Below are 24,499 nucleotides of genomic sequence, written 5' to 3'. Positions count from 1 at the left end.
GCTTTGCCAGCTGTCACTCCTTAGCAGATGGGAATGGATCATCTCCCCCCCCCCCCACTTCAGACTGTTTGGGATACTAAAAACATCATTTTCCAGTGGATCCTGGTTGAGGATAGAGAGGAGAAAAGTGTTGACACAGTTTGGGACAGACGTTTGCTTTTAGATCTGAGAGAGCATGGATATGAGAATGAGTTTGGATCTAGTTAAATATATTCCTGAAGTACAAGCATATCATAAACATAATAGTGGCCACAACAAAATGATTAATTTTAACTCCAGTGATTTCTTGCAGATGTATTTGTACATTCTGATCAGTGATAATATTCCATTTAGATTCTTCAGGTGAATATTTTTCTCTTATATGACCACAAGCATTTCATTACACAATAAAGCAAATTATTACACCATCTGACAAGAGCTTATGATTGTGCCTTTCTCCTTTCCATTTCCAAAGAAAGGTCAAAATAGAGACTGACAAAAGGTCCCTCTACTCAGAAATTTAAAAATGGAAAAGGTATGGCATTCTTAAGAGCAGAAGATTGGTTAAATAAATACTCAAATTTGGAGTCAATACATTTATTTCATCAAGTCTTTCCAGTATCTTGCTTCCATTGTTTCCATTTTTTAATCTATGAATGTTTGTTAGATATTTTCTTCCCACCTGTGTCCCTTAGTTTTATCTCTCTCTTTTTTTAAAAAATTAAAATTTTTAAAATTTTAATTTAAAACAAATACAACATCTTTCTTTACATGCTATAGAAAGTGTATCAGTTGGTTACAAAAAGACTTTTGTGCATCTCTCCCACAGTCAACAAACATAATTCATGTCAACTCGAGCATTTTAACTCAAATGTTCATACATATCACCATCATCATATATCCATTTTCATTTGACTATAATTATTATTTTAAAAATAATAATAATAATAATAATAATAATAATAATTTTTGTTTCTTAAACAATACATGCCCACACCAGTGGGAAAAGAAAAAATCAAAAAAGAAACTAAAAAAAAAAAAAAAGGAACACAGGTATATATTATGAAAAAAAAGTATATCAGCTGGTTACAACATGTTTTGGTGCATCTCTTCCATTAATTCATATTATAATTAATTCATATCATAATTCATATTAATTCAAATATCTTAACTCAAATGTTTACCATATTGACATCATTATACCTCCACTTTTAGTTGACTACAGTTATTTAAATATCCTTCATCCTTAAATATGCCAAAGATTTAATCCATAACCACATGCTGACATTTCATTTACTTGTTTGTAAAATCCTCTATTAACATCAAATCCTCATATCCTGTATTAGCTGAACATCCATAATATTTAATACCAAAAATTCCATCTTCCATGCAGTATAGTTTATTATCATTCTCCCTTCTTTATGTAATTATATCGTATATCGTAACATTTTCCCCATATTAGTTAACATTTAACTGTATATATTTTATTCTATTTTTTAATAGTGATAATTATTGTGATTAATAACCTTTGTATATGGTCCAAAAATATTTCCAACCTTCCCTTCTCATATCCAATTATTATTTATCATATCAACTCCACATTATATACATTACTATCAATATCAATTATTATTCAGCTATGTCTATTACAAATAAGAGTAATTAGATTTAGCTAATTTTAAATTGTATTCTTCCATCTATCAGCCTATGTCTCTCCAATAACAAAACCTCCTTAGTCCTATTGCCATTCGCAGAACAGGTTTACCAAATGTTTTTATAAGCAAGTCCAAACAGGAATATCTTCGCACCTTTTTGCTCAGGATGCCTCTGATGTAATAATAACGTTGTCCTCCTCGGCTTGTTACACTTTTCAGTTTGTCTTTAATTCTCAAGGGTGGTATCGAAAATTCTGCAAATGATGTATAGATTCTTTAATGCTTCTCATTCCTCCTGTACTCTGTCTTTTGAAATAAATCTTCTGTATGGCTGCCCCCCTTTCAAGCGTTGCATCTCTTTCTCCCTCCGAAGTAAACCAGACGCCCGGCATGTCAGCAAGTTGAAAAACTTCATTTCTGACATTCTTCATTTGTATTTCAGGAACATTCAAACATCATTTGTATTTCAGGAACATTCAAACATTCAACGTTCTCACTTTTTTCTTCATATTTTAAGGTTAAATAGTCCAGCTTTTTTTCAAATCTTTCATATGAGTCAAACAACTTTTGAAATGCAGAGAAAATCATTTGAAACCAACCTTTTGGAGCATGTATAGACGCCATGTTGTGACGCAGCTAGTAGCTTTAAGATATTTGCAAGTAAGAACACGCTGGGAGCTGTGCGATCTTATCTGATCTTAGACCAACACAGCCAAGCAATAAAAGTGTCAGATTGTGAAAAGCCAAATTGTAGTAAATTGGTTTACAGCCCACTTAAGAAGAGTCAGAGGGAATGTTGGAGTAATCTTTCCTTTATCCATGTAAATATCATTAAAAGCATTTAAGAAATAGGGTAACCACCGTCCATAAATCCATAAAAAAAAACAATTTGCCGCTAGATTTTTCTGTTCTTTGGCTTCAATTAGCTTGAATTTTAATGCGGACCGTATCTCTTTGAGTAATAAAGTCAGCTTACCAGTTGAAATCACTTCCACCATTCTTAGGGGCAACCTGCAGTTTTGGTTAGCTTACAGCTAATCCAGAAGGAGCTGGCAAAAGAGGTTAAATTCCAAGCCCCCCAGAGACTTGCGAACGTCTCTGAGGTCACTGGATCTCCCCTAACCTTTCACTGTCTCTCCGGGAGAGCTAGGATCAGAAACGACCCATCCAATTTCCTTCGGAATAGGGGAATTTCAGGAATAGCCTGAAACTCCATCTTCTCACTGCTAAGCCCCGCCTTCTTCCCAGTTTTATCTCTTAATGTTGAATGAAAACTATTGCATTATCCAGATAAGCAATAACGCATAAACTTTATGATTTTATATTCTGTTCTTACTGTTTCCTATTGTGGTTTGTGATCGTGATCGCAAACCACATTTCTCATGTTAAATTTCAGGTGATAGCAGGGCTGAACAAGAAAGCTTTTCTTTGCTTCAGTGGAGCTGTGAAAAAAGCTGAAGAAGAGGTACAGTCCATGTCATTTGACCATATCGACATAAATGGAATTATTGTTGCTTATATGACATTGGCTAATTTCTGTGACAGCCATCTTCGCAAAGAAGAACAAAATTCAGCAGGCAAGTTAAAGGATGACTTGTTCATTATTTTAGTTCTGTAACAAATGTCAGAGAAGATTCGCTTCAGACTGATACATGTCATTTTTGATATTGTCCCCTTAATTTGAACATGTGTAGTGCTAGTGTTTGCAACATAAGGTCAGTCTATGTTCTAATCTTTATTTTATTTTGGTAAATACCAGTTCTCACCATGCTAATGATGCATTCCTGCTTTTTTCATGCTATCTAAAATTTACTGTTTTGGTGCTGTTATAAAAATGTCACTTGGTTGATTTGTAATTTTTTAAAAAATAAAATACACTTAGAAAATATGTTACTTCACCTTTACTTGTATTTATTAATTTTGAATGCCCCAATAATGCTAAAAATACATAGCAGGGAAAATGTTCAGAACATGACAACCAAAAAAATTGGGTTGTTAAAAGCCCTCCCCCTATTGTACAATAATACAATATCAGTACAGTATCTATTTTGGGAATATAATCCTGTCAAGGGCAAGGTAGAGCGTTCCTGTGGCTGTGATTTCTGTTCTTTTGGTGATAATCCCTTAAAGGCAAGGCAAGGATTTTTCCTATGGCTATCTGAGTTTTCTCAATGGTTTCCTTCAGGCAAGCGCTGGGCTGGTTTGTTGATTCAGCTTTGTTACATTTTTACCAGATGTGAAGTGCTTGTGGCTGAACACCCAGACATGTAATTAAGCTTATTAAGAGTTTCCCCAGCCACCTGGGGAAAGAAAAATGTGGCAAAAAGTGTCTTTTTATTGTACTATTGTGTTTGCTAGCTTTGCTGGTGTTATGGGAATAAAAATGGAGCAGATAATTTGCTAGTATTGCTGCAAATATTCTAGTTTGCAGTAATACTAGCAAATTATTCTAGTTTTCAGAATAGAAATAGCATCGATTATGCTGGTTGTTGATCAGATAGAGTTTAGATAGGATTCCTTATTGGTCCAAATAGACTTCTCACTTGCCCTCAATAATGATTGTTTGTAATGATTGTAAGTGATTGTTAATCAGTGTGGGCTCATTTGGAATACATAGTCCAGGGGATAAAAAGTGTGCATGCTCAAAACCAGCAAATTTATGTGCTAAAGCTGACCAGATAAGGACGCTAGCCAGATGAATACCTGGTAGGTAGGTCCCCCCCCCACAATTTTCCTCCCCCAAAACTAAGCTGTGTCTTATACTCCGGTGCATCTTATGCTCTGAAAAATATGGTATTGAAGAGAAACTGGGCAGTTTCAAAAAGGAATGAGCTATAGCTATCAGTTTTAGTAGCTGTTCATTGTCTCCTGAATCTCAGACATATGTCCTGGATTAAAGTTTCAGTTAATTGGCCACTATATCATCCAAAATGCTGGACTAGCTGCCTTGCACCTAATCCAATAGATTTCTTCTCGCTATTCTTCCTACTGTTATAAATGTCATTCCTGACAACCTTCAAATCTCATACTGTATGTTGTTTTCTTCAGAAGAATGTGATGATAGGTGAAATGTGAGGTCTACAGAAGATTTGACAAATTACTTTAGGAAAAAAAATGAATGCATTATTTTATGTAGCCCTAAAAAATACCTTTTAAATTAATCACAATTTCTAATCAACATTAAAAGTTTAATATTCTGTTGATGGTCTTACGTTCTGCCAGATGTAAACACTGAGGATTTGCAAATATTTCCAGCAATTGTAGTGGAAAAAGTAATAAAAGCTTTGAAACTAAATTCAAATGAAGCAAGGTTAAAATTCCCCAGGCTGTTGCAAATTGTAGAGAAGTATCCAGAAAGGATTTTGGAACTCATGGCACAAGAGGTGAGTCTTCCCAGCTCTAAAGGAAGATATATTATTTACTTTTGTAAGCCCCTCGTAATCTGGGTGATCAGCATGTACATTTATAAATATTTTTTGAAAAATTAAAACCACTGATGGTTTACTTCAAAAAAAGAGAAGATATTCTTGCAGACATTTGTACCTAACCTCTCAATGGAATCAGTGCCTTGCTTTTGAACATTACTTGCTGTAGCACACTTAGCAGGCTTCCAGCATAGGTCATCTTATCTGCCTCAGAAGAGCATCCTACAAATTGATGCTTCACTCATAGGTGGCTCTGCATAGGTGGTTTATTCCTTGTGGAGAATTTTATTTTGTTCCAGTGACAACTGGAAAAGTGCCCTGATTCTCCCTGTCCTTTTGTCCTGGGTGAAGCCTATGTTTACATTTAAATATAATAAATGTTTAGGATAGACACTCAAAGGAACAATATGTGCAACCATCAGTATTGAATACAAGGTTTGTGGTTTGTTTCCATTGCTGATAAGAATATTGTTACAAATTCTGGGCAAAAACTAGTTGATTTTCGTTTATCTCAAGTTCATTGGTTCTTGGAAACATGTTAGCATGTTCTTGGCTAAATTTGGCAAACTTTATACATGCATTTTCATATTCCAGCAGGCAGAGACTTTAGTTTTTATGAGTTCAGGGGAGTTAGGATAGAAGCATGCTTTATTTGCTGTAATCTACATTCACAGTTACTGTTTTCACAGATTTCTTCAATTCCCTGCTGGCAATTCATTGGTTGGATCAGCCAGTTGATGGCAATGCTGGATAAGAATGAAGCACCTGCCGTTCAGCATACAGTAGAAGAAATTGCTTCTAGTTACCCACAAGCAATAGTGTATCCCTTCATGATCAGCAGTGAAAGCTTTTCTTTCCCCAAAACTGCCATAGGTCATAAAAATAAGGACTTTGTAGAAAGGTAATGTTAAAAATGAAAGAAAATATGTTTTAGAAGAAAAGCAAATTATCTCTTATGTTTAGGCAAAAGTGTAGTCTGCATATAATTTCATACGCTACATTTAAATGAAAAGGTGTTTTTTTTTAGTTTGCTAAAAGTTAAAAAAATGTCAATATGTTAATTCTTCCTACTAAGGAATTCTATAATTCTATAAATTGTAAGTTCATTCAGCCTATTGACCTTGCTGCCCCTAATCTGTGTTATGAAGTGGCTCAGAAACTATGATTGTCTTTTTTTAATTTTGTTTTTTATTGTATTTATTCAGAAAGAAAGATAGACATTTATTTAACAACCTAAATAGTAAGGAATCTTAATTTAGAGAGTAGTTTAAATTAAATCATTAAACTTTGAACTAATTTATAGTCTCTCTTTAGACCAACCACACGACCATATGTGGCCCTAGACAACTAGAACCACAAGAAAATAAAGTATTAAAAAATAAAGGAACTTTGTTATTTATATATGTTAGCTATATTATATATTTTATACCTGGCCCAAGACAATTTCTCTCCACTCAGTGGAATCCAAGTAAGCCACAAGATTGATCAACTATGGTTCGGATGATTGTAGCTGAAATAGTTTGCTTATTAGTTGAAAAACTGTTGCTAGGATATCACTTTAAAAAAATTAAGGGGATCGTTTCTCTTTCCTTGTTGCACTTTTTCTTTCCTTTGTAGAGTGAAAAGCAAGTTGTATGAAGGAAGAGTGATCCAAGATTTTGTCCATTCCTTGGAACAGCTTTCTAATCCAGCAATACTATTCAAGGTACATCTGTCAAATTCTTCATAATCTGAAATTATCTATATTTATTTATGTGGCGTCTTGAATATGCCAAAATCATCTGTTTTTGCTGTTCATCCAGTAACTTTTTTTATTCCCATTCAATTTTGTCATCCTGCCATTTTTACCCTTTTAAATAAACCTCTTGTTTTCTTGGTTTTAATGTTGTAACTATTTGTAAAGCACACAGAATCTCTGGGAGTTAGGTAGCAAATAAATTTAATAAAACATTATCTATCTTCAGCAGAATGAATTTCTGATTATGACCTGCTTGCCATTACATTTTGATTCTGCTATCAGTTCATTTCCTAAGAGAAAAAATAATTTTTATTCTGCATTTATAGGATTGGATTGAAGATGTCCAAAATGAGCTGGGAAAAACTAAGAAAAATACAAATAACATTCAGCAATTGTATGATGGGATGTACCAAAACCTTGGAAATTTAGATGCTCCTGGTCTTGGGTGGTTCAGAAAGCAATTTATTAATGTATGTATTATGCTTTATAGTTGAATACTCGTGAGTTTATAAATTAACTTGATTTTTAAAAAAAATAGTCATATGTATATTATGGTTACATATCCCTGTCATATTGACAATTCTTTAGTGCGACTGTTCACAAATCTTAGCTGTATGCACAGTTTGAAAACATTTTTTTAAAACTCAGTCAAACAAAAAATATTTAAGGGTCCCAAATTATGGTAGTCCACCATTATTATTATTGCTCAGGCTGCAAATTGAAAAGTTGAAAGCGGAATAGAAGTTTTGAAACATTCCTCCAGAGGGAGCATTCATTCTGATTTTACAGAATGAAAGAAAACTAAAGAAGTTTCCAGTTGCATAACTACAGAACGTAACTACAGAAGAGAGTTTAGATCCACTTCAAGAAATTTTTTTCAGCCTTTTTCAAAGCTCAGCCTCTTCTGAAATTGTTGAGCACAGTAAAGTAAAAATGAAACTTTTCAGCATAATCTGTGTTTTTAGGAATAATCATTAGAAGTCATCACTGCAACAGCTGCTTTTTAGCATATTCATTCATAGAATTGAGCCATTCAAAAATTGGTATGTATTCTATGGGTGATGATTTGGCAGAATTTTGGGAATCTCCCATATTAACTGATTGCTGGTCAGCTGGAAACCAGACATTATTGATACTTTGGTAGATCTGAGGTAAATGAGTATTAGAAAGACTTATGAGTTCGTTGTTCTCTTAGAAGGCAGTGAATTTGCTTGTTTCAGAGTCATATATAGTTATATGTAAGACTTATATATAATTCACTTATATAGTTTTTGATTTCATTTTTCCTATGATGGAGGTAGACGGGGCACTTGGAATTTAGTTCCTAAATTTCAGGGGGGGGCTCAAATGTTTTTTCTTTTTATGTTTTATTCCACTAGTGAAAAGAGGACATATTTATCCATGTACCCTTTTATTAACTTCAGTGAAAAGTGCCATCACAAGGGGACAATCCAGTGGTAACTTGGAAGTTTCATAAGAACCCACCCCATTGTATGCAGTTCGTCACTCACAACCCATAATTCTTTATATACATGGAGTCCTTCCCTGGCCACAGCTTGTTCTTTCTACTGACCACTTAACTTTTGGCATGTTAACACTTTAGTTCTGGCAGTTTGTAAAGGTTCTCCTCTGGTCCTTTGTTAAGGATACCATTATACTTTTTTTTCATAATGGCCTAAATATTTTTCTTATATTAAAGCTAGTGTTTTGTTGTAAATGCATTTTATTTCAGGAATTTGGAAGGGAACTCGATAATCATTTCGGAAAAGGAGGTTCAAAACTGCTAGATATGAACACCAGCATCTTCAGTAAAGTTGCACACTCTCTCTGCGCAAAGATGAAGAAATGTGAGAAAGAACCTGGGAATCTAAAGGAGTGCTCCCCTTGGATGAGTGAATTCAAACCAGAATTCTTGAGGACTGAACTGGAAATCCCTGGTAAATTACACTTTGGAGAGTAAAAAGAAGAAAACTCCCTATAAATTAAAGAATGTCCCTAATGAAAAAATATTATTAATTGAAGTAATATCCTCTAATCACAATGGGTTGGACTAAACTATTTGATATTTTATATCTCTGATTTTTCTGGGGTGGCTCAGTGGCTAAGATGCTGAGCTTGTTGATCAGAAGGTCGACGGTTCAGCAGTTCAGATCCCTAGTGCCGCCTAATGGGGTGAGCTCCTGTTACTTGTCCTAGCTTCTGCCAACCTAACAGTTCAAAAGCATGTAAAAATGCAAGTAGAAAAATAGGGACCACCTTTGGTGGGAAGTTAACAGCGATCCGTGTGCCTTCAGCGTTTAGTCATGCCAGCCACATGACCACGGAGATGTCTTTGGACAGTGCTGGCTCTTCGGCTTTGAAATGGAGATAAGCACCGCCCCCTAGAGTCAGGAACGACTAGCACATATGTGCATGGGGAACCTTTACCTTATCTCTGATTTTTACCACTTTGGAGAAATATGAAATCTTCAAACTTGACTTTAATTCAAAAGCTTTATATATGAGAAAATGCATCTTGGTTGAAATGTGATGTAAAACAATTTAAAACAAGGTCGAACTGTTTTTAGTACAGTGAGAGGAAAAGAAACAATGGCATTTTGTTTTTGCTTGGTATTCAGGACAGAGGTGCTAAAATGGTACCTGCATAGTGTGCTTACCAGGGTGCCTGGCCCATTGGAATTTTAGTGAAAATGCTGCAAAACAACATACTAATCACCAGGCTCCCTTTTATCTCCAGAATATTCAATTTGTTTGAAATTGTGTTCATGTGCCTGAAATAAATGAACAAAAGAAACGGGGAGTATTGTAAGGCTATTTTCCTCTGCTTTCTAGTCTTGCCTATTAATTATTTTGTAGTGGGAGGGTTTAGTGTGTGTATTAGTTGACATTGTTTGATACTTTATATGTGGTTTTCCTCAAGGTTTCTGTGGAGGTGTAATCTCTGGGCATCGTTGACTTCATAAAAGTGATTTACCATTTAGAGTTTAGATTCCTAAATCAGTCTTTTTTTAAAAAAAAATCCTGAACTGGAGTTTCTGGTAAATGAGTGCTCACCAGAACCACCCTGACAAATTTCTCAATTGATCTAAAATGATTGTGACATATTAAAGCTCCTTTTAAGATAGGAATTTAATTGACAATACTTTACAAAAGCAGCGTTTTCCTAAAAGCTTTTGCTAATAATCTTGATGTCAAAACTAGAATTGCAAGAATCATATTGAAGCTCTCTTAACAGGTATCCTTTCCATACGATTACCTTTCTACTATAAAAAAATAACCTGAGATTTTTCTACCAATGTAATACTGCATTGTGTACAAGATAAAAATGTATCAAGCATATAATATATTCTGATAAAGATATTTGTTATTTGATCTAATAAACATTTTTAAAAGCCACATTTTTTTAAAAAAAACAACTTTTTACTTACTCAGGTCAGTATGATGGTAAAGGAAAGCCATTGCCGGAATATCATGCAAAAATTTCTGGATTTGATGAGCGGGTATGTTAAACTATTAACCTACAGAGCATATTATTAGTATTGGAGTAGAAATTTATCTTAATTTTAAATAATAATTGAACATTTTCCCCATCTTAATCTACTCAGTGCAATAAAGAATCTGATACATATGCAGGATCTGCCTCTCCAGAAGTCATTTGCCAAAGCAGGAAAAGTTGATAGCCTCTATTAATTAAAATTAATTGGTTGAAAGCTAAAGAAATTCCATTTGTAAAATTGATTTTCCCACTGCATATATCCCATTGACTATCATAGATGGAAACATACAGTTACACTCATTCCTCTCCCTCCTTCCAGCAGAAAAAGCAAAAATTAATCTGGGAGAATAAAGCAGAAAAGAGATGAATAAAGGAAAGGGGTAACTGCAATGGAGAGTGAATGAAAGAAAAATGGAATAAAATGGAAGAGAAAATGAAGCAAGAGTAATAATTTACAAAGAAGGAAAAATATCCTTCTCAGTCACAGATAATTATTTGTGGAAAAACCTATTAAAGAAGCCCTGTATGCTATCACAATATATATAGTGTAGCAAATTATATATACTTGCTTGATTTTCCCTGTTCTCTTAAATTCTAAACCAGCATTTCAGAATATTCCAGAAGAAAAGTGAATTCTGTTCTCATATAAATGACAGATCTATTCTACATGCTGATTTTTTCACTTAGAAATCACTTAGGATCTAATGGAGGAAATCTCAAACTGTGACTTCCATTTTGCAAAAATAATAACTGCAAAAACATAGTGTTTATTACCTCTCTCAAAAACACAAGTGGCTATAAGTTCAAATGAAAGGTCCATGACAGCTGTCAATATCCAATGAGATTCCTGATTGGAAATCATATATATTAATAGATTTTGAATCTGTGCCTTTTGAAAATCAGGGACCTGCAGCAAACTGAATCTGTTTATTTGCAACATGGCTTTTTCATTATATAACCAAATTTAAGAGCAGTATCAAGGCCATTAAGAATTGTTAAGATATCATTTTACTAAAAACTGGATTGTTTGCATTTTAAAGTAGGAAAATTTTTCAGGTACGATTTTTTAAGTATTTTATTCATAATTACCATATTTCTCAAGATTATAAGGCACATCTTTTTCCCTCAAAAAAAGAGGCTGAAATACACTGAATACAGCATTTTTGCCTCCCCAAACCCCGCCCCCTTCACCAAAATGGCCATGCATAGCTTTTAGGAGGCTCTCAGAGAGCTCCTGGGGGCTGGGGAGGGCAGAAATGAGCAAAAAACAACCCACTTTTTGCAAACTTTTGCCCCCACCCAGCCCCCAGGAGCCCTCTATAAGCCTCCTAAAGGCTATCCATGCCCTTTTTTTGACAAAAAATGGGCCCATTTGCTTCAAAAACAGGCCGTTTTTTGCTCATTTTTGCCCCCCCTCCCAGGAGCATTTTACAAGCCTCCTAATGGCTATTCATGCCCTTTTGGGGGGAGGGAAACGGGCCTGTTTTTGCGAAAAACAGGCTGTTTTGGGGAGGTTTGCAGAGTTCAAAAATTTTTTTTAAAAAAAATTGCCTCTTCAAAACCTTGGTGCATCTTATACTACGGTGTGTCTTGTACTCCGCAAAATACAGAAATTCTATAGCATATCTAATACATCTTGGGTGTGATTTACCTCCTTCTGCCCCTACTCTCCAATTTTATTAATTTTAATTTACTGTAAATCTTGTTTATTATTACTACAAATTGCAGGTCACTAAACCCATGCGACATACAAAAACATAAAATGTTATATATATATATATATATATATATATATATATATATATATATATATATATATATATATGTGTGTGTGTGTGTGTGTGTGTGTGTGTGTGTGTGTGTGTGTGTGTGTGTGTTTTCTGAGGTTTTCGCGGGTGTTAGTATGTAGGTCTCTAGTTGTTCGGGTTTTCTCCCGCGTAGAATTGGAGATGTCTTGGCGACGTTTCGACGAAGTCTCATTCGTCATCTTCAGGCGGCTTCAGACTACTTCAGGTTTGGTGTCTCCTGGAAACACCAAACCTGAAGTAGTCTGAAGCCGCCTGAAGATGACGAATGAGACTTCGTCGAAACGTCGCCAAGACATCTCCAATTCTACGCGGGAGAAAACCCGAACAACTAGAGACCTACATATATATGTGTGTGTGTGTGTGTGTGTGTGTGTGTGTGTGTGTGTGTGTATGTATATGTATGTATATATTTTGTTGTATTTGTGCTTACCAGGGGTTATATATTTGGGCATACCGAGGGTTGTAAAAATCTAATGTATATGTTTATGTATATACATGAGATGCTGTTTGTAGACAATACTTCTTGAAAAACTCAGGAGAGAATTTCATTTCTGGGTTTCATTTCTGGTGCTGCATAGAAATACTTCTGTAGCTTCTTTAGGGGTCAATTTGTATGACATTGTATTTTCTTATCTGCTCTGTATTTTTCTTCTTCTACATTCTGTCAAAGATAAAAGTAATGGACTCCATCCGGAAACCAAAACGTATAGTTATCAGAGGCAATGATGAGCGGGAATATCCCTTTCTTGTGAAAGGAGGAGAAGACCTCAGGCAAGACCAACGCATTGAGCAGCTCTTTGAAGTTATGAATAACATTCTTTCACGAGATGCTGCCTGCAGCCAAAGAAACATGCAGATAAAAACCTATCAAGTTATACCAATGACGACCAGGTAGACACATGCTAAACCCTTATGTAGAACAGAGACTTTTGTCTTCATCACAAGACCTTGTTGGAAATAATTGCTGTATATTACAGAGCACCACCTCTGAATTACTTGTGGGCCTCCCCCACATTCTTCAGATACTCCTCTGAAGCTGTTTTCAAAACATGCACCGTGCCATCTCTTGTGTGTTTAGAATATTTTAACATGGATGATTTGTCTAGTTCCTTTAGATACTTTATCCCTCCGTAAGAAATGCATTATTTTGCTATTGTCGATATGAAAAATCAAATCCATACATAGAAGTTCTAGATTACGGATTTATTGTTAAAGCCTATGCACAGGAATCTTCTCAGATTAATGGTTAGCACCTGGTTAGAGCTAGATCAATGGGATTTGGGGATGGGGGGACGTTGGACTTAGCTGACTTGTGGCTTTGTAATGATTCTCAACTAATACCTCTTTTAACTCCTCCCTCTGGTTCTCCCAGTCATCCTCCTATAGCCATATCCTAACAAAAACAAGTTTGAATTTATTTATTTTTACAGATTGGGACTGATTGAATGGCTTGAGAATACCTATACATTAAAAGAGTTCCTTTTGAAAAACATGTCTGAACAGGAAAAGACTCGTTATAATAGGTAAGTGGAGCATAAATCTGTTCTGATTTGTTAACGACTTTCTTTGCTTCTATTATTAGGTATGTCTAATCAGTTAACATTACTCATTGTACTAACGTCCATTGGATCAGCTGAGAATTATCTTCAGAGGTTATTTGAAGTACTTCCTGACCTAGATAATTATTGGAAGCTGTTTGCTTAATCAGCATAAGTTCACCTATATATTTTCTTTACTACTTAAGTAAGAAATTTTTTATTACCTGTGGCTTTTTTATCACCACATTCTTATCAACAGACTGGTTTTTACAAGGAAGGGATTTTTAAATTTCATTTTAATTTAAATAATTAGGAAGTCAACTTTAATTAAATTGGAATGTAAATCTGTGTAGATGCTTGCTTAGTGTGGAAACCAGATCAATAACAGCAGGAAGCAGTTATTGTGGAAAATTAGGATTATGAGGAACCCACACTATTGCATCATTTAACAGAATCTAAGGCAGTTTTCATTATGGAAGTATTTTTTCCTCATAAATGCTAACTAGTGATGAAAGCAGCTCTTAAGTACACAATTGTATACAATTGTACAATATACAGTTGTAGGCTTATATGAAGGCCAAATTAAAGAAAATTATTTTTGCCAACTTTTCAATGCTTTCTTTACTTATTGGCCCTTATCAAAACTTTGTGATATTTTGTGACATAATTTGTTTGATAGCTTCATTCGAGTTTGAATGTACAAATTCAGTTGCATATTTATTCAGCCTCACTAACCTTCTGTCTTTTGGTTTACACCAAGTGCTTGGCATTTTTCTGTGAACAGATTTTATGTAACAAATTATTTTTTTACATTGATATTTAAACAGTTGTGAGTGTTCTTCTAACAGTTTGAACTGACTTGATGGAATACAGCATTGATAACTATCAATGGTTCACATTCTTTTTAGTTATGTTTTATTAACAGATGCAATTGTCATCTGCAAATAAAGTTACTCTTCATATTATTCTAGAATATTGGTAAAACAGTACATTACCAATAGCAGAGAATATTTATAGTTTGGGATTGAACTGTAGAGTCCTTGATGCTGTGGTTGGTTTTTTGCAGATACTTAATTACCAGACTAGGTAACATCACCAGTGCATTGATAATGTTACCTAGTTTGGTAATGAAGTATCTGCAAACAAAAAACAAAAAACCTGGGACTTCCTGTGGGAGGAGCCTGTCGCCGAGGAGCTCAACGGAGCCCCTCTTAGAGTACTGGTCTGTATATCTAATTAAGATCAATAGATATCATCCCTTTCTGGCAGAAAGGGACAGGCAGAAGCTCAGGTGTTAGGATTTATTCGTAGTTCACAGCCCTTTTCCTTTTTTTTTTGGGCTGCGAACAGAGAATAGACCCAGCGTAACTGAGCTCTTATCTCCAGCCAGTTCTTCGCAGCTGCCTTTTTGCAGCCCTAGACAGCCGACTCCCACACTCAGGACAATGATAAATTGTTTTTAAGATAATACGAGCGGGTCTCACTTCTGTGATGTGTTTTTTTTTTTAACTATCTAAACACCAGCCTTGTTCTTCCTTTGAACTTCTCTGCGCAATTGGGATACAAAATGGCGTTTTTACTGTGTTGGTGATTGAAGACGTAATTAACTGGCTTTATTTCCCCGGAGACCGCTACTCATTAATGAGCAAAATCTACAAATAATTTATGGAGAACTGACCAGCTGAAGACACTGTTTATCTGTCTATTCTCAGATTTTATCTATAATGTCTCCCAGGTCTAAACAGGCAAAAAAATCCTCCCCCCTTGTGCTTAAAGAACTTGTTACCAAATCGCTGCCTTTGTCTCCTACGCCATCTACTGGAGATTCTTTGACACAGGAGCTTCTCTTTCAAATAATTAATGACTTTAGAAAAGAAATTAAAGAATTTGTGTTGGATTTATGCGATAAAATACAGACCAAAATTGCCCAGATAAATGCGAATATGTTTGAAGTCACGTCTACTTTAACAGATTATATTGAAGAAATGGAGACGAAATTGGAAACTTTGGAGGGGGCTAATTTTAATTTGACTTCTAATATCCAAGCATTACAACAAGAGATTACAGATACTCAAACACAACTTACAATGATAAATTATAACAGAAAGGCGTCTGCAATAAGAGTTAGAGGACTGCCCGAAAAGAAAGGAGAGAACTTGAAACAGACGTTTGTAGAAGCTTTCAGCCAAGCGGTGGGAGGTCCGGGACTCAATTTTGATTGGAATATTCGAAAAATCTATCGCCAGAATTTGCGTGTAGCAGAGCAACGACAGCTTCCAAGAGACATAATTATATACTTTTTCACAAGAGAATCCAGAAATGCGATTACTCAAAATTTTTACAATAACAGGCTCCGAATCGATGGCCATGATTTGTTTGTCTTTAAAGAGATCCCGCTCCAGATGCTGCAAGCAAGGAGAGGTTATACTTTTTTAACCCAAGAACTTAGAAATCGTCAAATAAAGTATAAAGTATAAATGGGAAGCTCCAGTTGGAATCACAGTTACATTTTCGTATTAATTCTGTTTCGGAAGCTCGGGACTTTTATTATAAAACTCTGAAGGGGGGGCTTCCTGACTCACTTGGAAACGCGGAAGGACAAGGTGAAGGAAAGATAAGCAGCAAGTCACTTGGTTACAAGAAGGAGGGAGTTGTTCTCCCCCTACTGGAGAGGCAGAAGAGCGGAAACTGAGGATTCAGTCATATTTTCAAAGCAGCGGGACACGTGGTTATAAGGCAGAGGGTTGCCTTTTCTTTCCGGAAGGGCAGAAGAGTAAAGAATATAGACCCAGCGACGTCTTTAAAATACTTTCTAAGCTTTTGGACTGATTAAAACTTTAGGATTTCTGTTTGGTATGAAATGGTAAAGCTGTGTACTGATGAGGAATGGAAAGAAGCATTGCTTATTCTAGACAGATATTATACGGGACTTTTACAAGACTTATTTGAATTTCAATCCAAACTGCGCATGAAGTGTTTTCTGTGAGGAAAGTGGGGACTAAGATTTATTTGAATTGCGGTTTGGGATGAATGGAGTTGGGAAGAGTGGGGCAGAAAGGAAGGTGGAGCGGGATATTGATGAAGGGATCTTGGGATTGAACGAACTGGTATGGATTTTGGGCACACATTTTACGAATTTACATGTCTGAAGTATAACATAAAAAGCTCAGGATTTTAAAGTGAAGAGCGAGATCCTAATCTTATGCAATTTGGGCTTGGGAGGAATGGAGACGTGAAACGAAGGATAGGAAGATGAGTAGCGAAAGTATGAAGATAAATTGATTTTTGTATAAATTAATATTTGAATATAAGGTTAAGAAAGGCTATCTGGAGAGTCTACAGGAAGATGGGGGTAAATATCAAAGAAGTAAGGGACGAGGACAAAATATAAATGGAATGATTCACACTGTTTAAATTTTAAGAATGATGGGAGGCTGAGCATAATGCAAAAGATTTTTCAAATTTTTTTTTATTTACTTTTTTGTTTTTGTTTTTTTTCTTTTTCGGAGTGTTCTTTTTATTTTATTTTCATTATTATTGTTAATAAGATATTTTGAAGGTGAATGGTACTGAACTGTGCCGGGTGTGTGACCTGGGAAGTCGGAGGGGGTTAGGGAGGGGGGTTCATTGGGGATGGGTGGGTGGGTGGAGATATAGTTTCAATATATAGAATAAGAAGAATACACTTGTATACTGTTGTTCCTTATCTTTTCTTTTTATTTTTCTCTTTTTTTTTCTTATTGCTTTTTTCCTTTCTTTTTTCTTTTTGGCGTAAGGAATAGAGAAATGCACCATAGTGAGAAGTAGAGGAAAGGAAGAGGGAGAAGTAAGGAGGGAGGAAGAGGGGAAGGTAAGGAGGATGAGAGGGGAAGGAGGGTGAGGAAGGCGAGAAAGGAAGATAGGAGGGGAAAGGGAAGTAGGAGGGGTGATTGTTGGAGGGAGAAAGGAAAGTTGGAGGGGGAGAAGAAGGGGTGTATGAAAGCGATAGGTTGGGTTTATGAGTTGTGTTTAGGTTGGGGTTTTGTTTTTTTTTCTCTCTTACTATTATATTATTATTATTGCAAATATCCCGTATATAAGTGAATGTACAAAATTGAAAATGAAAATGAATAAAACATTTAATACGAAAAAAAAAACAAAAAACCTACACTTAGAGGACCAAGGACTGCACATTTGGACATTAATTCCTCTTATAATTTATCATTGCTAAAATCAAACCAGAAAGTAAGCACTTTTAATAGTTCAAATGATGTATAATGCCTGCATGTAGATAAAGTTTGTATTCTTCCCTCTGTAAAGCCCCGAAGGTCCTCATGCCGACTATAATGATTGGCTGCACAAGATGGGGGAAAGAGATGGAATTGAACGTTACATGACTATGTTCAAGTAAGTCTTGTAAATGCTTATTCTTCATCAGATACTTTGGTTCCCCTTCCTCCACCACACACATAAATTATTGTCAGCAGGATAGTCCTGTCTGCTGTTTCAGTAATAGTAAATACCGCATTCAGAGCTGCTTCTGAAGATTCAGAAATTCTGCAGTGACTGATCATTCACACCTGCTCCCCTTCTTGCCTCTGCCTTCATTTCTCTGCAAACCACATACTTACAGAAATATCAATATCACTTATATACTGCTTCACAGTCCTTTACAGCCCTCTCTAAGCAGTTTAGAGAGTCAGCATATAGCCCCCAACACTCTGGGTCCTCATTTTACTAACCTCTGAAGGATGGAAGGCTGAGTCAATCTTATGCTTGAACTAGCTTAGAAAACTTGGAAACAGATGTAATACTATACTATATTATATCATATCATATTACAGTGTTGAAAGCACTGTGATACAGTGAGAAGCAATTCCTGGAAGTAAGGTTTTCAGGAAAGACATCAAAGAGAGTGATCACATGTAAACCTTATTATAATTACTTTAATATGGACTCTATAATCATAATCTGTCCTCTTCCACTATGTGAATTTTACTTAAATTATTCCATGTGATAAGTTTTTGTACTCATTTTGTAAGTGATGATGTCCCTTGTATTTTTGTATTGGAGAGGCCCAAACAGAAAGGTTTGTAATAGCTTTTTGAATTATTGCACTTAATTTGAGTATAGCAATTGTTACAGGCTTGAAGTACATTTATGAGGCAGGACTAAATTCTGTCAGTATACATAAAGCACAGTTAAAAGGCAACAACTAAAATATATTACAGAGACACAGAATAATGTTAATTAAGGAATGGTTGCAAAACTATGATTGTGTTTTTAGTTCAATTTGCAGGCACATAAGAAGAATATCTTTGGAATTAAGAACAATTTAGTTTAATTACATTCAATATATGATTACATAAATTGTATCATTTAAAATAATCCCCACAGATGTATACAACACAACACAATTATGTTTGTTGGTTTGGTTTGGTTTGGTTTATTAGATTTATATGCTGCCCTTCTCCCAAGGACTCAGGGCGGCGTACAACATTAAAAGAAACACATAATACAAAAGTTAAAAAAAAATTAAATAGAATATCCCAAACAAACCCAATTGACAATAACATTTTTTTAAAAAAAATCAAATTAAAATTAACAATGATCAATAATTTGTTTTGTTTTGTTCAGGCCAGGCTGGCTTGCTGGAAAAGCCAACTTTTTAGGGCGCGTCAGAAGGACCGGAGGTCGGAGATATACGAAACTCCGGGGGCAGCTCATTCCAGAGGGAAGGCGCTCCCACAGAGAAGGCTCTCCCCCTGGGGGTTGCTAGCCGACACTGTCTGGCCGACGGCACCCTGAGGAGGCCAACTCTGTGGGATCGCACTGGATGGTGGGAGGCTACCGGTGGCAGTAGGTGATCTCGCATTTGTGCCTATTTATCTTTGATGCAGATAGTTTGGCGTTTTGTACAAGTATTTATACATTATAAAACATTGGTATTAAAATGCCAAAAGAGAATTGATTTAGAATAGAATTCTCTGTGCTACACTTTCACTGTTATTGGTGCTTCACATCCTAATAGAGTTTGTAGTTTACAGACTGACAGAGCAAAAAATAAGAGATTCAGGATAAGCAGAGATTAAAAGTAAACGTTGCTATATAATCTTTTATTGCAATTCACATATTTGCCTGAGTATAATTCTCACTGCTTGGTCTAATTTTCAGAAGAGCTAGCCGAACAGAAACAGTGATGTCGTTCCAGCGTCGAGAAAACCGTGTTCCTGAAGATTTGCTCAGGTAAGAGTGTTCTTTCAAAGCTCTTGGCTTTGAAACAAGAGAAGCAAATAGTAATATTTACTATTAAAGTTGCTGGTAAGAGCACTCGAGGTCTTACAAGAGTTTCATTAATGACTGTTCAACGTTACAATGGAGCTATAAAAAGTGACTTATGACCATTTCCCACACTTATGACTGTTGCAACATCCCCATGGTCATGTGATCAAAATTCAGATGCTTGGCAACTGGCTCATATTTATGACTGTTGCAGTGTCCTGGGGTCATGTGATCACCTTTTGCAACCTACTGACCAACAAAGTCAATGGGGAAGCCAGATTCACTTAACAACCATGTTGCTAACTTAATAACTGCAGTGATTCCTTTAACAACTGCTGCAAGAAAGGTCGTAAAATGGGGCAAAATTCATTTAACAACTGCCTCGCGAAGCATGAAAAATCTTGGGCTCAATAATGGTCATAAATTCAGGACCATCTGTAATTAAATAGATTTAAAAGTACAAAATGCATTGTTAGGAGCTATTCCTTCTTCGCCTTCCCTTGACCTCTGCTTATTTTAACCTCTAGTGCCATTATACTTTCGAAAGAAAACCTTTCTCTGAGTTTTTTGTGGAGCAGCCCAATTTTGTTGTTTTATTTCACTTTTTATTACATGTCTGAAAAGATAAGGAGAAGATCCATTTTTCTTAGTTTCTAATGTTGTGTTTTCCAGGAATTATCTGCAAGGTACTTCAGCTAATATAAAATCTATTCATTTTCTAAAGGAAAGCCTTTGTTAAAATGAGTACAACTCCAGAAGCCTTGCTGTCTCTGCGATCTCATTTTGCCAGCACCCATGCACTGCTGTGCATCAGCCACTGGATTCTTGGCATTGGTGATCGACACTTATCAAATTTCATGATCAGTACCGAGACTGGAGGCTTGGTGGGAATAGACTTTGGACATGCGTTTGGTTCAGCAACACAGGTATTCTCCTCTTGCCCTTATTCTAATGTTTGCAGCAAGCACATTTAGCTATATTGAATGAAGCCAGGGTAGAAAATATCTGACAGCCTTGGCGATGTTTTTGAGGAACCATGGGACTTTAAGAGGGTTTTTTTCCCCCTCATCACAGAAAGTATGATATCCCTTGAGTTCTTGCTCCTTGCTGGGTCAAGAGAAGCCATTCAGAGCATCCTACCCCTCCGCCTTTCTGCTATCACAATTCTAGAAGCTAAGAGGACCAAAATGTAATGGCCTTCTGGGTCGGTGCTTACTTTCTTCACACACTTCTACAATAGGAGACATTTCCTGCTAAGCAGAATGGATTTGAAATTTAAAGGGAAAGTACTTGCCAGTCCCCTTATTTTGCACCTTTAGTAGTTTAATATCTTCTTTGAGTGCCTTAAAAGTCAGAGAAGTGTAGACATAATGTACTAATGCATGCATTTATAACTAGAAGCCATGTAGCTTTATCTTGTTGTTACTTCTGCTATTCATAAATCACAGCTCTTCTGCCTCGAGCAAAAAGTTTTCTTGTTTATTACATGTATTTTTTCATCATTTTTATTCTTTGTAGTTTCTGCGACTTCCAGAATTGATGCCTTTCCGCTTGACTCGACAATTTGTTAATTTGATGCTGCCAATGAAAGAATCTGGTCTTATATACAATGTGATGGTACATTCCTTAAGGGCCTATCGTATAAATCAAGATGTACTCATTAATACAATGGATATATTTGTAAAGGAACCTTCTTTGGATTGGAAAGTAAGCTATTGACTTAATAGCTTAATTTTGGCACACCTGAAACAAGTCATTACATGAATTACTATTCAACAAGCAAACATTGAATTTTAAAATAGATATATGTGTACCCTAATATTCATTACATACAAACATACATACATGAAGTGGAAATTTAAATTTTGATTGATAACTGCCATTAATAATATGCACTGTATTATACAATATTGGTTTCATGGATTGACTTTTTTTTTCCTTAGAATTTTGAATGGAAACAGTTGAGAAAAGGAGGTACATGGACTAAGGAAATAAATACAGACAAAGTGAATTGGTATCCTCTACAAAAAGTAAACTTTGCAAGAAGAAAGTTGGCAGGGGCTAATCCAGCTGTCATTACCTGGTATGAGTTTGACATTTTAAATGTGTGGATCTGAATTAAAAATGCAAATAGAATTATTTCCTGAAAAATAGGAATTTTAATATAATGTTCTATTTTAAGATGAATTTATTTAAAGTATGTAGAATGTTTGGAGAATTTTCTGACTATAAAAAATATTTTAGATTTGATATGAGCCATTATATAACATCAAATTATAGTTAGTCTCACCTGTTCTGAAGATGGAGCAGGACAATATGCTTTTTCTGAGGCCAGGAAGGACCCTTTAGCTGTTTTGTACAATTGTAATGTGCACACATTCATGCCTATTTCTTGAAGATTGCATTGTGAGGTGTGCGTAAGGGCTCTCATAAATCAAACATCATTGAACATACTTTCACTTTAAGTATTTTAAATATGTGAGGCAATACATGAGTTTTCAACACACACATTGCCACGTAACTGTTTATATTCCTTAGGCTCTCTAGATATTACTCAGTGACATATAAGACTAAGGGATGCCCATGGTGCTGTATATAATAAAGTATGTGTACTGTGCCAGCCAGTTCCAAAACTAGTGCCTCTGGGTGGTGTAAAACCAAATTTAAAAAATTTAATTTGCAAATAGCAATTATTAATATTAAAACATTAAAAATACAGCTGAAATAAAATAATTGGCTATGGGATGTTAATAATAACAGCCATCTTAGTAGACTGCCTGTTACTGGGGGTCTTGAGGTCCAATGGCACAACAGGTCTTTGGGGGGGGGTCTTCAGAAAGTCAGGAGTGATTGTGCCAACTCAACCTCAGGGAGGGGAGGATATTCTGCAACACAGGTGCCACAACCAACTAGGTCCGCCAAATGTAAGTCCCTAACTCACCGAGCCAGCTGCATGCCACGTCTAGCAGAGATATGGTGGAAGATGTAATTGGGGAAATGTGATTTGTCAAATAAGTACTATATACAATTTTTTTTTTTAAGTGATGAATTACGTTTGGGCCATGAGAAATCAGAGGCTTTCAAGGAATATATGTCTGTAGCACAAGGGAGCAAACAATCCAACATCCGTGCCAGAGAACCACAGGATGGACTTGCAGAAGAAATACAAGTGAAATGCCTTATTGATCAAGCTACTGACCCAAATATCCTTGGCAGAACTTGGGAAGGATGGGAACCCTGGATGTAAAGGACAAAGTTGTGGCTTATCCATGTTTAATTGAACTGGAGATGAAGGCTAAAAGGACTGGATATTATTTTTTATAACCAAAAAGTATTAAAGCATATATTTCAAATTATAATGTAGCAATATAATTTTTTATATTTCTTGGCATTTCTGTAAACTGATTTTCAAATTAAGTAATGTAGGAAATCTTGAATTATGCACGTTTTAAAAGTATATATTAAATTGCTGTTTTTAATGAAAGATACCCAAAATTATTACTCAAAAAGTTAGAAAAATCTAGTAAGAATTAGTTATTATATTAACAATGAATATTAAATAAATCTGTGATACACTGAATTGATTTCACGAGTGTCATGTTTCCTGTCAATGGGTATAAATATGGTGGCTAAAGTGAGTAATTTCTTTAAATGATTTCTCCCATGAACAGAAAAAATAGTTGTAAATTATGATGTGTTAGAAGAGGGACACAATATAGTGTAGTCACATTTCAATAGTTATAAGCAAGCAGTAATGTGTACAGAGCACTTTGACTGAATACATTTAAATAATACTCTGAGTTCTGTCATTCCTTGACACAAATATTAATGATCATTAGCAACATCTTTTTGGATGACAGCAACTTTTGCATCTCATTTGGAAACCAAGGACCCAGAGTATGGAGGAAGAATGGAGAGGCCAATCAAGCACAGTAATCCCACGGTCATTGAACCAGTTTTTGGTGCTTTTGGCAAAAGTTGCTCTCATCAGAAAAGAGGACTTTGGACCACTGTGCTTCATTAAGACCAGGGTCAATGCAGCCGTCTACCAGGAGATTTTGGAGCAGTTCATGCTTCCTTCTGCAGACGAGCTTTATGGGGATGCTGACTTCATTTTCCAGCTGCCCACACTGCCAAAAGTACCAAAACCTGGTTCAATGACTGTGGGATTACTGTGCTTGATTGGCCAGCAAACTCGTCTGATCTGAACCCCATAGAGAATCTGTTCTGAACCCCCCCCTCGTCCTACACCAAAACACGCCCGAGACCAAGATACTTCAAGGACTTTATTAATAGACGGACAGGCCCTTAGCAGCACTCCAGCACAGTCAAGGCATTGGCAGCAATACAGCACAGACAAGATGTGGCAGCAATCCAACACAGACTAATCTTGGCAGCAATCCAGCCTGCCAAGCTAGCCCCAAAAGTTCTCCCACTTTAGTGCAAATGTTGACTCCTGCAACGGTGCGTGTGCACAAGCATTCCTCTTATAGTCTTGAGAGGAGCCTAATTACCACCAGCTGAGTGCAATTATCTCCTGTAACTGCGCAACTGTTCCTTACGCCTATCAGCTCTTCGGTGCCGGGTATCCAGGAACAA

General features: G+C 35.9%; 1 protein-coding gene across 2 annotated transcripts in view; it reads left to right on the top strand.

The window, feature by feature from the left end:
- PRKDC (protein kinase, DNA-activated, catalytic subunit) overlaps window positions 1–23,484 on the top strand; it is a 125,928-nt gene extending 102,444 nt beyond the window's left edge. Inside the window, exons 72-86 of one of the 2 annotated variants that reach the window (XM_032222951.1) lie at window positions 3,031–3,211; window positions 4,857–5,017; window positions 5,749–5,960; window positions 6,677–6,764; window positions 7,124–7,267; window positions 8,530–8,734; window positions 10,230–10,297; window positions 12,772–12,992; window positions 13,532–13,624; window positions 17,939–18,025; window positions 19,793–19,864; window positions 20,625–20,826; window positions 21,419–21,607; window positions 21,844–21,983; window positions 22,943–23,484. In XM_032222951.1, the coding sequence (XP_032078842.1) occupies window positions 3,031–3,211; window positions 4,857–5,017; window positions 5,749–5,960; window positions 6,677–6,764; window positions 7,124–7,267; window positions 8,530–8,734; window positions 10,230–10,297; window positions 12,772–12,992; window positions 13,532–13,624; window positions 17,939–18,025; window positions 19,793–19,864; window positions 20,625–20,826; window positions 21,419–21,607; window positions 21,844–21,983; window positions 22,943–23,147 (2,268 nt within the window). In that variant the 3' untranslated portion in view covers window positions 23,148–23,484. Of the gene's footprint in view, window positions 1–3,030; window positions 3,212–4,856; window positions 5,018–5,748; window positions 5,961–6,676; window positions 6,765–7,123; window positions 7,268–8,529; window positions 8,735–10,229; window positions 10,298–12,771; window positions 12,993–13,531; window positions 13,625–17,938; window positions 18,026–19,792; window positions 19,865–20,572; window positions 20,827–21,418; window positions 21,608–21,843; window positions 21,984–22,942 lie in introns of those variants that run through there. The other variant, XM_032222952.1, reaches the window with a different exon arrangement.
- The last annotated feature ends 1,015 nt before the right edge of the window (window positions 23,485–24,499 follow it).

This window comes from Thamnophis elegans, chromosome 8, assembly GCF_009769535.1.
Source record: "Thamnophis elegans isolate rThaEle1 chromosome 8, rThaEle1.pri, whole genome shotgun sequence".
In the NCBI taxonomy this organism is placed as follows: Eukaryota; Metazoa; Chordata; class Lepidosauria; order Squamata; family Colubridae; genus Thamnophis; species Thamnophis elegans.
Note: the sequence above shows the minus strand (reverse complement) of the source record. Positions and strands in the feature narration are given on the sequence as shown.